The sequence below is a fragment of the Dufourea novaeangliae genome, unplaced genomic scaffold (assembly GCF_001272555.1).
Source record: "Dufourea novaeangliae isolate 0120121106 unplaced genomic scaffold, ASM127255v1 scaffold89, whole genome shotgun sequence".
NCBI classification, from domain to species: Eukaryota; Metazoa; Arthropoda; class Insecta; order Hymenoptera; family Halictidae; genus Dufourea; species Dufourea novaeangliae.
In genome coordinates, this window is record NW_015373988.1 from 2,388,670 (window position 1) to 2,402,387 (window position 13,718).

General features: G+C 34.9%; 1 protein-coding gene across 1 annotated transcript in view; it reads left to right on the forward strand.

Moving 5' to 3' along the window:
- The window catches only part of LOC107187613, a 107,729-nt gene that overhangs the window by 64,925 nt on the left and 29,086 nt on the right, over positions 1–13,718 (forward strand). The window contains exon 3 of the mRNA XM_015575748.1: positions 4,952–4,978. Within this exon, the coding sequence (XP_015431234.1) occupies positions 4,952–4,978 (27 nt within the window). The remainder of the gene's footprint in view (positions 1–4,951; positions 4,979–13,718) is intronic.

Below are 13,718 nucleotides of genomic sequence, written 5' to 3' on the forward strand. Positions count from 1 at the left end.
GGGGGGGGGGGGCAAAAATATTAACACATCGAGTGCCACAGTGAAAAAGGCCGTACGTAGTCAGACACGCTTTATTTTGTTTTTAGTCATAAATCGTTAAAAATGTATGCGTTTTGTTAATAGAGGCTGTTGGTCGTGTTATACCAAATTATAAAATAGTATTTACAGTACTAAATGGTATTTAGCATTATAAAATAGTATTTATAGTATTAAATGGTATTTAGCATTATAAAATAGTATTTATAGTATTAAATGGTATTTAGCATTATAAAATGGTATTTATAGTATTAAATGATATTTAGTATTATAAAATAGTATGCAGAGTACTAAATGGTATTTAGTATTTTATAATACTAAATATTGACTCTGGTCTACTGTGCGCCGCGGCGTGTGTTGCACGTGTGGGAACGTGCCTTTACGGGCCGATGCAAGCGTAGACGGTTTAAATTTACGCGTGTGCAGCCGAAAATAATAGTGCCGGCGTTAGGCGTCGGGGCCTCTTGAAAATGCTTCTCGCGCATTCGAATATAAACCGAGAAGCCAGGTCAGGACTCGAAAATAATCCTAAGCATTTAACGTGACGATCCCATCGCTTTTAGAGCGATACGGGCAAGTGACGTGACCGATTTTCTCTTATATTACCTTTCGAATTGCGCTCCAATTGCAACGGTATCACCCCAATTTCATTCTCGATATCGCTTATTGTTTTCACCTGATTTTAGCGCACCATGTTACAGAAATAATAAAAAGAATGGATAATATACGTAGAAAATTCATTAGGTGTAATAATAAGCGATCCATTTACTTGTATAATTGTTCTCTAATTGCACTCTAATTGCAATAGAATGACCTAATTTCATTCTCGATATCGCTTGTTATTTTCATCTGATTTTAGTTTGTACCATGTTGCAGAAAGGATAAAATCTTAGAACAACGCATAATAATGGAAAATCCATTAGGTGTAACAATAAGCGTTCCACTTGCCTTTCGAATTGCGCTCCAATTGCAATGGAATCCTCCAATTTCATTCTTGAAATCGATTTTCACTTGATTTTAGTGTACCATTTGTAGAAAAGGTAATCTGAAAGCAACGTATAATATAAGTAAGTGCAAAATGTATTAAATGTGATAATTAGCGATCTCCAGAGTTGGGCATTATCTAAATCAGCGGTTCCAAATCTTCTTAGACTTGCGTACCACTTGCAGCCACTTTCCCTAAATTGTACATCCTAATATTAGACGAGTATTAGTACTACAGATTGGGAACCACTGATCTAGATAAAAAGTTATTTAAGTAACGATTCGAATAAAATTTGTAGCTTTATCTTTGTACTTTATTCGGTGGTTTCGAATAATGAATAAAATTTTATCATCTCTGACGATCCCTTATATTTGTAGTAAGGCCGTGGTGCAATTTTGAATTCAGAGTTACTTTCAGACTTTCTGTTCAATAAAAATGACGTGGGATGTAGGAAGCATACAATAAATATTGTTAACCCTAGAATTACCAAAGCAATCAAAACAACTGGCAAACTAATTAAAAGATGGTTAAAATTTTACAACAATGCATTTTCTCGGATCTTGCACAACGTTTATTGTAATTATAAATTTGTATATTTTCAAAAAGTCATTTTTATTGATCCGTTAGAAATAGATACACGTTTATCGTTGGTAGTTGGATAAAATAATATTACTTACTGGGACATCTAATATCTGCACATATTCCGTTTTTTTTAAATAATGATTTATGTTCTCAGATTGTCTTATAAAACTATCTGTAACTTTATAATAACTTTGATAGTCGTAGCTTACAGTGTCAATCAGAAGAAGGTTTAAAGTTTAATTTTCTTTACATCAAATTGTAGATAAGTCTCATTCACCATCTTACAAATTCTTTTGTCGTATCTGTACTCGGAAACTGTTTACAAAGGTCGCGATAAACAAATAAATGGCCGGAACCTGCAAAATATCACCACGCCATCATTCACACGAGATTACAATCTCTCCATCATTCGCCATCTTACAAATCCTTTCGTCTCATCTACACTTCGAATCTGTTTTCGAAAACCACGATAAATAAATAGCTAATCCCAAAGCTGCAGAACATCACCACGTGAACTGCTACATGAGATTAACGGTACATGGATCAAGATAAAGTGATTTAGATATAGAGCTATGGAGTTATTGATTCGACGGTATTATATATTATAAAGTGTCACGTCGATAGTGATTGTAATCAAGATATAGAAGCGCAGTAATTAAGACGCCACGAAGTACAGAATGATCAATACTCGGACTTTGAAATGTGTATCGATTAGTGTTATCCTGTCAGAAGGTGCAACGATTATGGAGACAAGTACTCGGGGATTGTATGGTAGCAATTAGTATTAATCCTCGAAAATGGGGTTAATTAATCCTGGAACATAGGTGGCAGACATATTGTTAAATCTAGCGTGTTCGAAAAAAGAATCATCTTGGAAAAAATTCCAAAAATCATCATGGATCAAATTGGAGCTTATCTCGATTCCTTTTCTCTGATATATTTTTAAAAAATCGAAATTATAAATTGACCACAAAAAATAAGTTTCTATTCCTGCGGATTAAGCTATAAAAATAGAAAGCTACAAATACACGCAGTCGGATGTAAATAGGTACTGAAGCTGTTCCGATTTCAAGAAGTCGTTAAATCTATTTCGAAAACGTGCCATCGATTTGCAGACATCAAAGTATTTATGAAAATTGTGTCTCGCGAGACTGTCATGAACCTGTTCCACTCAACTTACATACGCGTGTTATTACAGTAGATCAAAAGAGTCGGTTAATCTGTATCTGTCACAGCAATATTACTCCAATGAGATGTACTTTCGTTCGTGGCTGTACAGACGATTTAAAAAAAAAAAAACTTGAAAGATTACTTGTTGCACACAATTAACATCGATTTGTAACGATTAGGGTAGGTCTCCGTTTATCCGAACATGTCGAAGGACATCAGGATTCAGATAAGTGGGTCGTTCGGATAATAGGAGTCCACTGATTCTCCCTTTCATCATTATTATTCGTTGATATTCGAATAACTGGATTTTAACATTTCAAACAAAGGAAACATTTAAGAGAATATATCCAAGGCAAAGGTGGTGGTATAAACAAACTTTTTGTTTGATGTTACCGTCAAGGTTATTTAAAAGTCATCGATGTTTTCTTAAACAGCATTATGCAAATTTAACTTCGTAGCTTTATAGCTGCCGTCAAGACCAGTTCAACGATCTAGTATATGACCTTGAAATAACCTTGGATTCCAAAATCTAGGTTCGATCAACGTAAGCAATAATATGGAAAATCATTTTATTTAGATCAAATTAAATGTATAAACTAGCGTGACCTTCCGTAACGATGCAAGCATTTAATTGTTTTGTAAAAAATTTCGAATAACGAATAAAAGATAAAAAAATGTATTTCGTCATTTTTAAATTGTTTAAACATGGAAATTTCAATTTTTATAATAAAATAATACTTCTTGATGAATGAATCGACATTTGTCGAACAATTATTTAATCTCATTAACTGTTTAAATCTCAGAACAACACTCTTAGATACTGCTGTTTTTCACTGTGTATTATTCGAATAAAATTCTGCCCAACTCTGGTACCCATCAGGTCCACTCTTATCAGAAACCCCAAGCAGTAGCTATTTTATCCTTCACCTGTGTCCTTTAAATCGATTTCACCTCATTCACCGCTAAAGGAGCCAACAGAAACAAAGAGACGTCACGCTAACAAAACAAGCCCTAGTGGATGAAGTGAAAAGGAAAATATACACGACTGCAGAATAAAAGCACGTCTCGTTGGATGTTTCACCAGTGAAACGAAGGTCGTGCTCGAATACAAGTCTCCTATGTCCCGAAACCGCGTCGACCCATGTGTGCAAAGAAAACACTGACGATAGTTTATGACGTCACTGAAAGTCGGGGAAAATCTCCTGAACCTGCAAAAATATTTGGCAACCGGTAGTGGTTCCGTGGCTCGAATGATTCCGCTGCGAAAGCATCGAGTTCATTACACCTGCAAACGTCGCTCAGACCTATGGACACCTCAAAGAGGATTCTCCGTTTCTGACGTGTAACAAAAAAACTGTTCTCATTTATGAACTCGTTTGAGTATATGGACTTCTTCGAATGTGTATATAAACAACCTTAATTGTAGTTACGAGAGACCTTGGCTGCAGCTGAACCTTTCTCCCTGGCGCTACCATTGAAAGAGCCTCGGAGGACCTCCAAGTTAGAGGTCTGCTGACGTCAGGCCCGTATTGTGTCGATCTACCCTCTAATGAAAGCTTGTGTGTACGTTGCATCTCTGATCTTCAATTCTTCGCGATTCTGTTCACTTTCTCGGCGGAACTTTCGTGACGTTCATTGATATTCTCGGTCTTTTCTTATCGACTTCGCGAGACAGGCAACGAAGAGCTGAAAGACCAGAAGAAGTGGCGGAACAGTTAGACGGCGCACTGAGATTTATTCTTCGATAGCCTTGGGCCAAACGAAAATATTTGGCATCCAGCATAGTCGCGAGCTTGATGAAGGATTTAACTCGTGACTCGCGTGTATATGCTCGGCGAACGTGGGTTTATTCAAATATGGCGTCCTTGCTCTGTCGAATAGACTTCTATCATTTTGTGATTGTTGTTAATAAGGTAATGTCGTCCGAGAACGTTATTTCAACCTATTTCCGAGATATTTATTATAGGATATTAGAGATCTATTTATACGTAGAAAAATCTTTTTGTTTGCCACGTGGAAAATGGGCTGACACAATCGGCAGACATTTTGCCTTGAACTTCATTGGCTCGCCTTTGTTAGGAATTGTAATAATATGCTCGCGATAACTGTGCATGCGTCTCGGTGTTTTTGTTCTTTAGATACGATATTAATTGTACTCGTTTTTTTTTATTGTTTCAGAGTCCTTGCAATTGTTGTCCCATCTCGGTGAGTGGTCTTTTATTAATGTGCTACTAAGAGCTTGCGGGCTAGATATAAGAAAGTAAATTCGCTTGGGATGTATGTACCATGGTAATCATTGCTTTCACGGTCTTTAGAGAATACATAGTTTATTATGTCATGTATGTTTGAAAGTCTCTTAATTTGATGCACTTAGCCGTGGGACTAACATCAAGGATTCTGATACTCATGGTTTCTCTATTTTTAGTACTTGATAATTTATCATCATTATCAGTAGTTTTAAATTACCGTATAATGTTATGTGTTATAAATAGATGACGGATGTTTATGTAAATTCACGTTTTCTTAGACGATTTTACGAAACCTAGGGTCAATGGAAAATTTATTTCAAAGATTTATTAAATTAAAATCAGGATAAGGACATTATTTGTTCTATCATTTATTTTAATTTTGTTTTACAGATGATATATCATTGTTGCTTTCGATAATTTTTACAAATCCTCCAACTTATTATAATTTCTGATATTTTGGAATATTTGAAATTTTTTATATGTTGAACAGCTACAATCTTTTGGTAGTACTGGATCTATCAATAACTATCTGACGATTTTTTTTGAGTAAACATTGTTTAATAACGTCATTTAAATTCTAAATATCCCGATCTTTTTTTTAAATGGTGGAAGGAAACTGTATATGTACAAGCATACTTAATATTACACCATATACATATATTTAGATTTATTTATTAGATAATAAACGGTAGTTACCCCCTAAATATATAGGGTAACCTGTAATACATAGATCCAACTTTATGGATCAATTTATTACTTTCAAGTTATTTACATGGAAGAATTAATTAGAACCTAAAAAAGAAAATGTTTTTTCTTTCTGTTATCCTCTCATTTATATCTCCTATACGATATTGTTTTTATTGTGCAATTGCTTATCAGCGCAAGAGGTGCTCAAAATGACCACCGTGTATCTCAATGCGGGCCTAATAATCGCCTCGTTACTGGTAAATATCAATATTATTGTCATTTGTCAAGGTCTATGCGCAAGATATAGATGATTGTTTGTAAACGATCGGACGGAAACAAATACGGTAGCTTAGATTTGTCGAAACAATTACTGCGACGCGAATATCGCGAAACGAGGTCACGATAGCATATTATGTTTCTATGAACTTAATTTATTGTTTCAAGTGTCAATCTATACATATATGTCGGTTCGGTGTATCACGGAGCACCCAGTATAGTTGTCCTATTTGGTGTGAGGTTGTGTCTTTAGATCAGTGATCTCTATCAGACAGGAATTATTCTATTTTCGTCTAGCTGCTAAATTGGGTGGTACTACGTCTCGAAATAACCAGGGGAGGCCAGCTCTCGAAAGAAGCCGATTAATCAGTTTCTAATTAGGGAAATTTCTTCTGGTACAACGGCAATTTTTCACCACGTGATGTTTACATGACGTCTGGGGTATCAGTCCGATGGTTTGTAGTTGTCGGACTTCGGGCGATTAATTGATTTTTAACGTGGGACTCGCCTGATTTTTCCGTCTAGGAAAGTTTCGTTTTGGGTTTGGAATTTTTTTCACCCTAAGGAAATATAATACAGCGAAGAAAAAAAGGCGACAGATGTAATTAGAAGGTGATAATACAGTGTACTAATTCATTCTGTAAATTATGAATAGATTGAGTATTTAAATATGAAAAATGTATGACAAAAATTAGCAGACTTGACAGATCCTCTAATCGATGAAACAAATTCACCTTTGATTCGAATTTTTGTAAAGTTATCTAACCCTTCAAGGCGGTAGTTATGCACTGACAAGTTTATTGTAATTTGCCGCACTTTTAAAATGAGTGTTGCACTAGTGCAGTATTGAGAGTTGAAGGGTTAATATATTTAATTGATGTATGTACGTCAAATCGAGGAGAAAATTTTCCCTTATGTCAAATTACAGTCCGTTTTTTGTTCGTTATTGATCCATTGACACAGTGTCCTTTACGCCACCTTCTTAAATGTCGACTAATGGACTTTTTTTTATCTGTCCATCCTCTTTTTCTCCTAAAGGGTAAACTTTCTATTAGAGTATAGTTGACTTTGATCGAACAATACGTTCGAGAAAAATATCTAGAATTGTTAACATCTCTAGCCCCTCATTATAAATTATATTTGCAATACTGAAATCATTGCGTTTCACGACTGCAAAGCTAACGAGCAGTCCTTTTTTTTTTTTCACGTAATTCTATCGATTCGAACTAAGGAACGACACTTTTGTACATAATACACGTCCAGTGCGTCACGAAACCACTCTGTTCTGATCGATGCCTTCTAAAAATGGATCGTATGTTTCCGTAGAGACCAAAGTAAATAGCTTTTGCCTGTTAGGGCGATGCGGAAGATCGTGTGATTGGAGCTGAGCAAACGCATTAGATTATATTCCAATTTGTCGAGTTCCCTTTAAAGAATGTCAACGAAAGGGGTAATTTATTATCTCGTAACCGGTAATAAAGCGGCCTGTAGCCACTACTGCATCGCATTAGTTTAATGAAGACCATGTCGACTGCATTGCGTACACGTAGACTATAATAAACTAAATTTCGTTACACACGTAGATCTAAACTTCAAATGAAAATTACAACAGTCTTATGATTTCAGCGTGGAACATACTGTTCCAGTAACATTTGCATCTATTCTTTGTTTGCTTCCCTCAGATCATGTGTTAAATAAATAGTAGTCGTCAACCTTTGAGCCTGCAAAAGAAACACTACACGAACGTTCTATCGTACCGTAGATATCGATTTGTTTATACTGTACGTAGAAAGGGTGAACACCGTCGAATTGAATAATGGGGAAACCTTTATAACACAAAAATACATGAAATGTTTACTGATCATTTGATTCTGGACGAAATCAATGATTTTCAATTGGAAGTGATTTCATTCATGATTGCAAAATGTATAACGCAATGAAACTACGTTTCATGGCAACAATTCTATTGTGTTCTTCTTTCAAATGTGAGATACATCTCATTGGTCTTTCTTATGTACAGAATATAATATTCCGTCTTTATCTTCTATTGTGAGTAAGGCTTGACTGCATCGTAAAAAGATTATAAACAGGAAAGGATTATGATAATACCTATCGTGGTATGCTTTTGAAATGAAAATACATCGTTCAAATAGAAGTTTTCGTTTCATTTGATGGGTTTTACTACAAAAAGGTTACAGCACATTTGCTTTTCTAACGAAGTCTCTGAAACGTATGATATTGATAATATTTATACATAGTTAGTTAAAGTACTTTTTTCGAAGATATTCATTGGCCATAATGATTGTTTGAACTCTCCAGACAACTCTGATACTTTTCCAAGATGACATCTCTTTTGTACTATTTTGCAATTATTACATACTATATTTGCAAATTAATGTCATATTTGCCTGCTTTGCCTTCCTATGACTGTTTTGTTTTTATTCTATTAAGAATAAAAATGAAAGATACCTATGCAACATTCAAAAGTTTGACCTCAGTTCTGTCCGCCATCTTGAAACACGTGTTGGAAATATCGCCAAGGTTTGCATAATTTTAAATCTTAATACTAGAACTACCAGCATTGCACATGTACTAAATTAAATTGTATAATATAGTAACATCCACAATATAGCATAATATAGTATAATATAAAATCTATAGTAAATTACTACTATAATTTCAGTAATTGTACAATACAAAATCTGCAATCCGTCATTTTGACAGGTATGGTAGTTCTAGTGTTGAAGTGTTACTTTCTTACGAGAAGTTGCTATTTTAAATTGGTTTTTCTGTAAACAAATCGTGTACAGTGACGAGAAACATTATCCAACACGCTGACTTCGATGAAACTTGGCACAGAACTTGGCGTACAGTTAGACCACAGTACTGGACAAAAAGTTTGAAATCAGCAGAAATAAGGAAATAATTACATACTTTACATAGGAAATACTACTACACTCAGATCTTTTTATAACTAAAAAAATATATTTGTTCACATATTCATCGAAATTACATATGGAAAAATAATACTACACAGTATTACATGTCTATGTACGATTGAAATAATTGTTTCTCTGTTCAAATTTCTAAATTATTGTCGTCTTAGTTTCTACATTTATGGTCACACGCTTAATAAGTGAAACTATCCCCAAGAATTTGGGGTCATAAAATTATTCTTTATGGGAATGTTTTTTTTAACTTGTCGGAAATGTTAAGTACTATGCTACGTTCAACGAGTCGAGTCACTAGCTGTAGACAAAGGCCACGTGATGACCATTTAGATGGGACAGGGACAGGGACACTCGACTAGCGTCTGTCAACCAATAGCTGGAGCCGATGGCTCTATCACGTGCCTAGCACGCGGATGTTTTCTTTATTTTCACTGACTCGACTTCGTTGAAAGGACTGTCGAGTTTTTCGTTCCGTTTTATAAGGAATAAACCGGTGATATATCATACGTTAAGTCAAGACAATCTCACAAACTTGACAGAGTAACGTTTAAGAAGACAAAGGTGATCATCGGGCTACTTTTCGGTTTGCCAGCAAGGATTAACTCGTATCATTTTATTGTCCTCTTCGAGATGAAAATTATTGGCCATTACTGTCCACGCTACCCAAGACCAACTGGTACGATTTCAGGGACATTGTTGTGTTCTTACTAGCCATCCTCTAATTGAATTAAAAGCGTTTCTGGAAACTTGGTGTACCGTTCATAATAAACCCTGCGAAAATTGAAACCGTGACGCACGGACGTTGTTATAGCTAGCATTCTGGCAACGAAAATTCTTCACTTAAAATTCTTCCGTTGAAACAGAGCCCCTCGGAACGGTACGACGGAATTGAAGCAAATAAAACGTGATGCCGCGAAACTTTATCATTGTAAACAATCGGACGAAATGCAACACGCTCGAATATACTTTCGGAAAATGTTATCGTGTAGCGCAGTTATAGTATACCGTCCATGATAGTTCAATTTATCGATTCGAACACACGTGGTGTTCCATCGCTGTAACATTTATCATTTTTTAATCTGAATTTAGTATTCTCAATACGACTGTGAAGCATAGAGAAATTTGTAAACCCTTTCCTTTTTGCATCCATCTGAAATACACGTGTCACTTTCACTATACTTGACTATACAATAGCGAATTGTCCTGTGTCTACTAGTCACTATGAATACATACACGCATTAGATGAATTCGGAAAATTTATTATTTTGGAGTATCATCGTCCGACAAAATGTTATTCTACATTTTCGACTTATTTTTGCATGTAGAATAAAAATTTTTTTGGATTGCACCACCATTTCAGAAACACTTTTTATACAGGGAAGGCAATTCAGGTAGTGTGCATTGTTCGAAGTGTCAATTTCTTAATGGCATAATACCTGTCTCGGCCACTGGTCCCAGGCTTCAAATGAACCTTTATTTATGGCCCAGGTGAGGGGTTATTACCGCACGGTCCCACGCTTGCCGCAGACCTAAATAAGACCCCCAGGCCTTTATCACTCCATATTTCTGCCGAACCTCTATTGTGCCGATACCCACAATGTGATTACTTTAGCACCCAACGGTTTTACGACTATGTTATACCCTGACCGCTAAGTGTTTTCACAGTTTCTTCTAAAAGTTTCTGAATTGAACTCGAAACAGTAACTTTTCCAAGTTATTTGTATTAATTTTGAGCAATTATTCAAACCTACCATGAGTCTTATAAATCTGAAATTCACCTTTTTCTTAACCATTTCTTGTTCGTCTCTTGGCGATACAACATTCGCTGTAACGTGTTGAAAGTGTCGATGGTTGAAAAGATTTCAATTGGAAAACGTTTTGCAGTGTGTGGTCTCCGTGGTGACAGTTATTCAATCAGTGTCATTGCAAATAAACTGACGATACCGAAGAATAGTGTGGAATACAATCAAAAAGAAAAAATGAGTGGTAGTGTAGTGGATCGAAAGGTCTTTGTGTTTTACGAAACCAATCCTGGCGTTCGAATACTTTTGAGTGGTGCTGTTTGTTGCTGGAGACGCGACGTTTTTCTTGATTAAAATATCATGTAAGTAGTAATAAAATTTGTTTATTTTCGTGTTTAGAAAAACTCTCCGCCCTTACAACTACAAAAAGATCTCTTCTGTTCAAGTGAATGAAAGATTGGTGCAAAGTTTATGAAAAGTAAAAATAAATAGAAAAATCTAATATCTACGTAGTTAATCAAATAAATTAGAAATTTTGTGATTTAAAAGAATTCATAAGAAAATTGAGTAGCTAGTAGTAGCAGATAATGTTTTTGTAGTCTGTTAGGTACATTTGGAGCTAATAAATTTTCACTAGAATGAAAGCCAGACCTGATCGGACGGCCAAGTAATTTTTATGCAAACATTTGGTAACATTTAGTAACAAATTCTTTTTGTTTCCCCGTGGTGTTCAATATAATATTGTAAAAATAATTTATCTCCCGATGAAGAGTCCACGGTTAACAGAATAAGAAACGTAATCTGTTTTTGGAATAACAATGATACGTAGAGAATGTTTTCTTAAAAACAATCATACGAAAAGAAACGAAACCCGTAAACATGGAGTTTGAACCGACAAGGTGGGCAGTGAAGTAGTTATAACCATCGTTACACAAGTGTTTATTATTCTTCAACTATCGAAGTTCAATGTAGAATGAGCAAGGATATTTTAAAAGAAATTTCTAAAAACGCTGTTTTTTTAATGTATCTTCAAAGAATTTTGGGATATCGTGTATCCTACTTTTCTTCGTAATATTCCATCGATCATTTCGAATTGATAACATAATTTTTCATAAGCTGTGAACTGCCTAGAGAATCACCTGAAACAGGCTTTATGCAACACATAGATGGCAGTAATTTGAAAGGAAGTTCAAGCACGACACGTGTTTAAGAATGACTAACAAAAAGCGGCACTGAGAGAGCGATTAATTGACGTAATGCTCCCTCCACAATCAAATTGACTCCGCAGCCGTGTGGAACAGTCTTTTTGTCGATCCAGGCGGTCGTTTCTTCGAAGTATTATTGTACATAGACTTTGTGGTTTGTCGGTCATAACACGTCTTTTGTCGTCCTTCCTGGAAAATAATCGTTAAATACGTATCTTTGTCTCATACAGTCTTGTTGTTCGCCAAAAAAGAATTTTAAATGAAGAATTATTGCCATAGTTACCGGATCTCGTATAGTGGGGAGTTTTGTTTACATTGAAAAGACGAAAATGCGCTGAAGTTAAATTGGTACAGACCCGAATATTCCGTATAAAACAATGAAAGGAAAACACGTCTAACGAAAAATGTTACGTGCTTTGGAAGAAATATTGCTAAACCAGATACTTAGTGGGAAGTAAAAAAGGAAACAATTATGAAACGTAATAATGTATATGTAGGAAGTAGTGAGATGAAATGAAAATAAAGAAGGCAGGACAGTTTTATTCTGATACTATATCATATTATTTATTTCTCTGTTATAGGTAGTATATACCCAACATACTATTATATTCAATTTTATGATCTCATATAGTAATGAATTTCTACGATTGAAACTCAGCTATTTTATAATCTTTATTTTAAATTCTTATAATATTCAAGATTGCATTGAGGATTGCTGTAAAATATTAACAAAAAAAAGAATTCAAAAGATACATACAGTATCAGCGTAGACTTGGTTTACTGTACAGTATATGTTTACTATACTCGTATGTATCTTTTCAATTTTTTTCGTTAACATATTACAGTAGTCCCTGACGCATTTTGGAATATTATAAGAGGGAAAGTATTGTGTAGTACGACTAAAAGGGAGAGTATTGTGTAATATGACGTAGTTAAGAAGGGGATCAACCTGTCAGTTTCAAAAATATAAGCCTCCTAAAAATGGATGCAGATGGAAATAATATGACAAGTCGAAATGATACAGGGGAATAATTGGATAAGTCCAGGAAAAATATTAAAAACTCAATCGAAGAAGGTAAATGACAACTTAAGGGTAACCTAAGATGTGATTATTTGAAAAATAATTATCAACAGTGGATATACCTGTTAAGTCCACGAAGTTTTGTAAAAAAACCATGAGCGTAACTAATCTTATGACAATCAATATTTTTTAAACGTTCAAGGGGGTGATAATTAATGTGTATGAGGGTGATTAATAATTATTACTTATTATTGTTAGAAATTAATAAATACTTGTGATTAATATTTACTACAACCAAATAAAAACACAATTTTGGTAATATGGGCTAGGCTAAGAGCGTTTTCAACTTTAAAATTGCTGCTCTGTAAACAAAGAAAAGGGAGAATGTGACTTATCATGTTTTTTCCGCCTGATCTTCATTTGCAATGTGCACATTCTTTTGTTTTGGTACTCTATAATCCAGATGTTCGCGGATAATGTAAACTTCATACTTCGATCAGGAGTCAGAGACCTCGTATATTGTTCCTTTCTGCTTTTCCATAACGATTGACGTCAAACGGACGAACGCATGTTTCAGCAGACGCGCGTTCCAGGCGTATGCGGATCGGTTGCAAAATTCACGGAATCAGTTTTTTTTTTGCAATTGGGATAGATGTCCCAATTACTACCACCTTAAGATCGTGGTATAAAATTTAATCATTTTACGTGTTATTTAACCTAAAAATCATCTCAGTTTGGAACGTAATATACATGTACATAAAGAATTATCTAATAGTACCATTATGATTTTGTAGGTGCATACATGTATTTCATT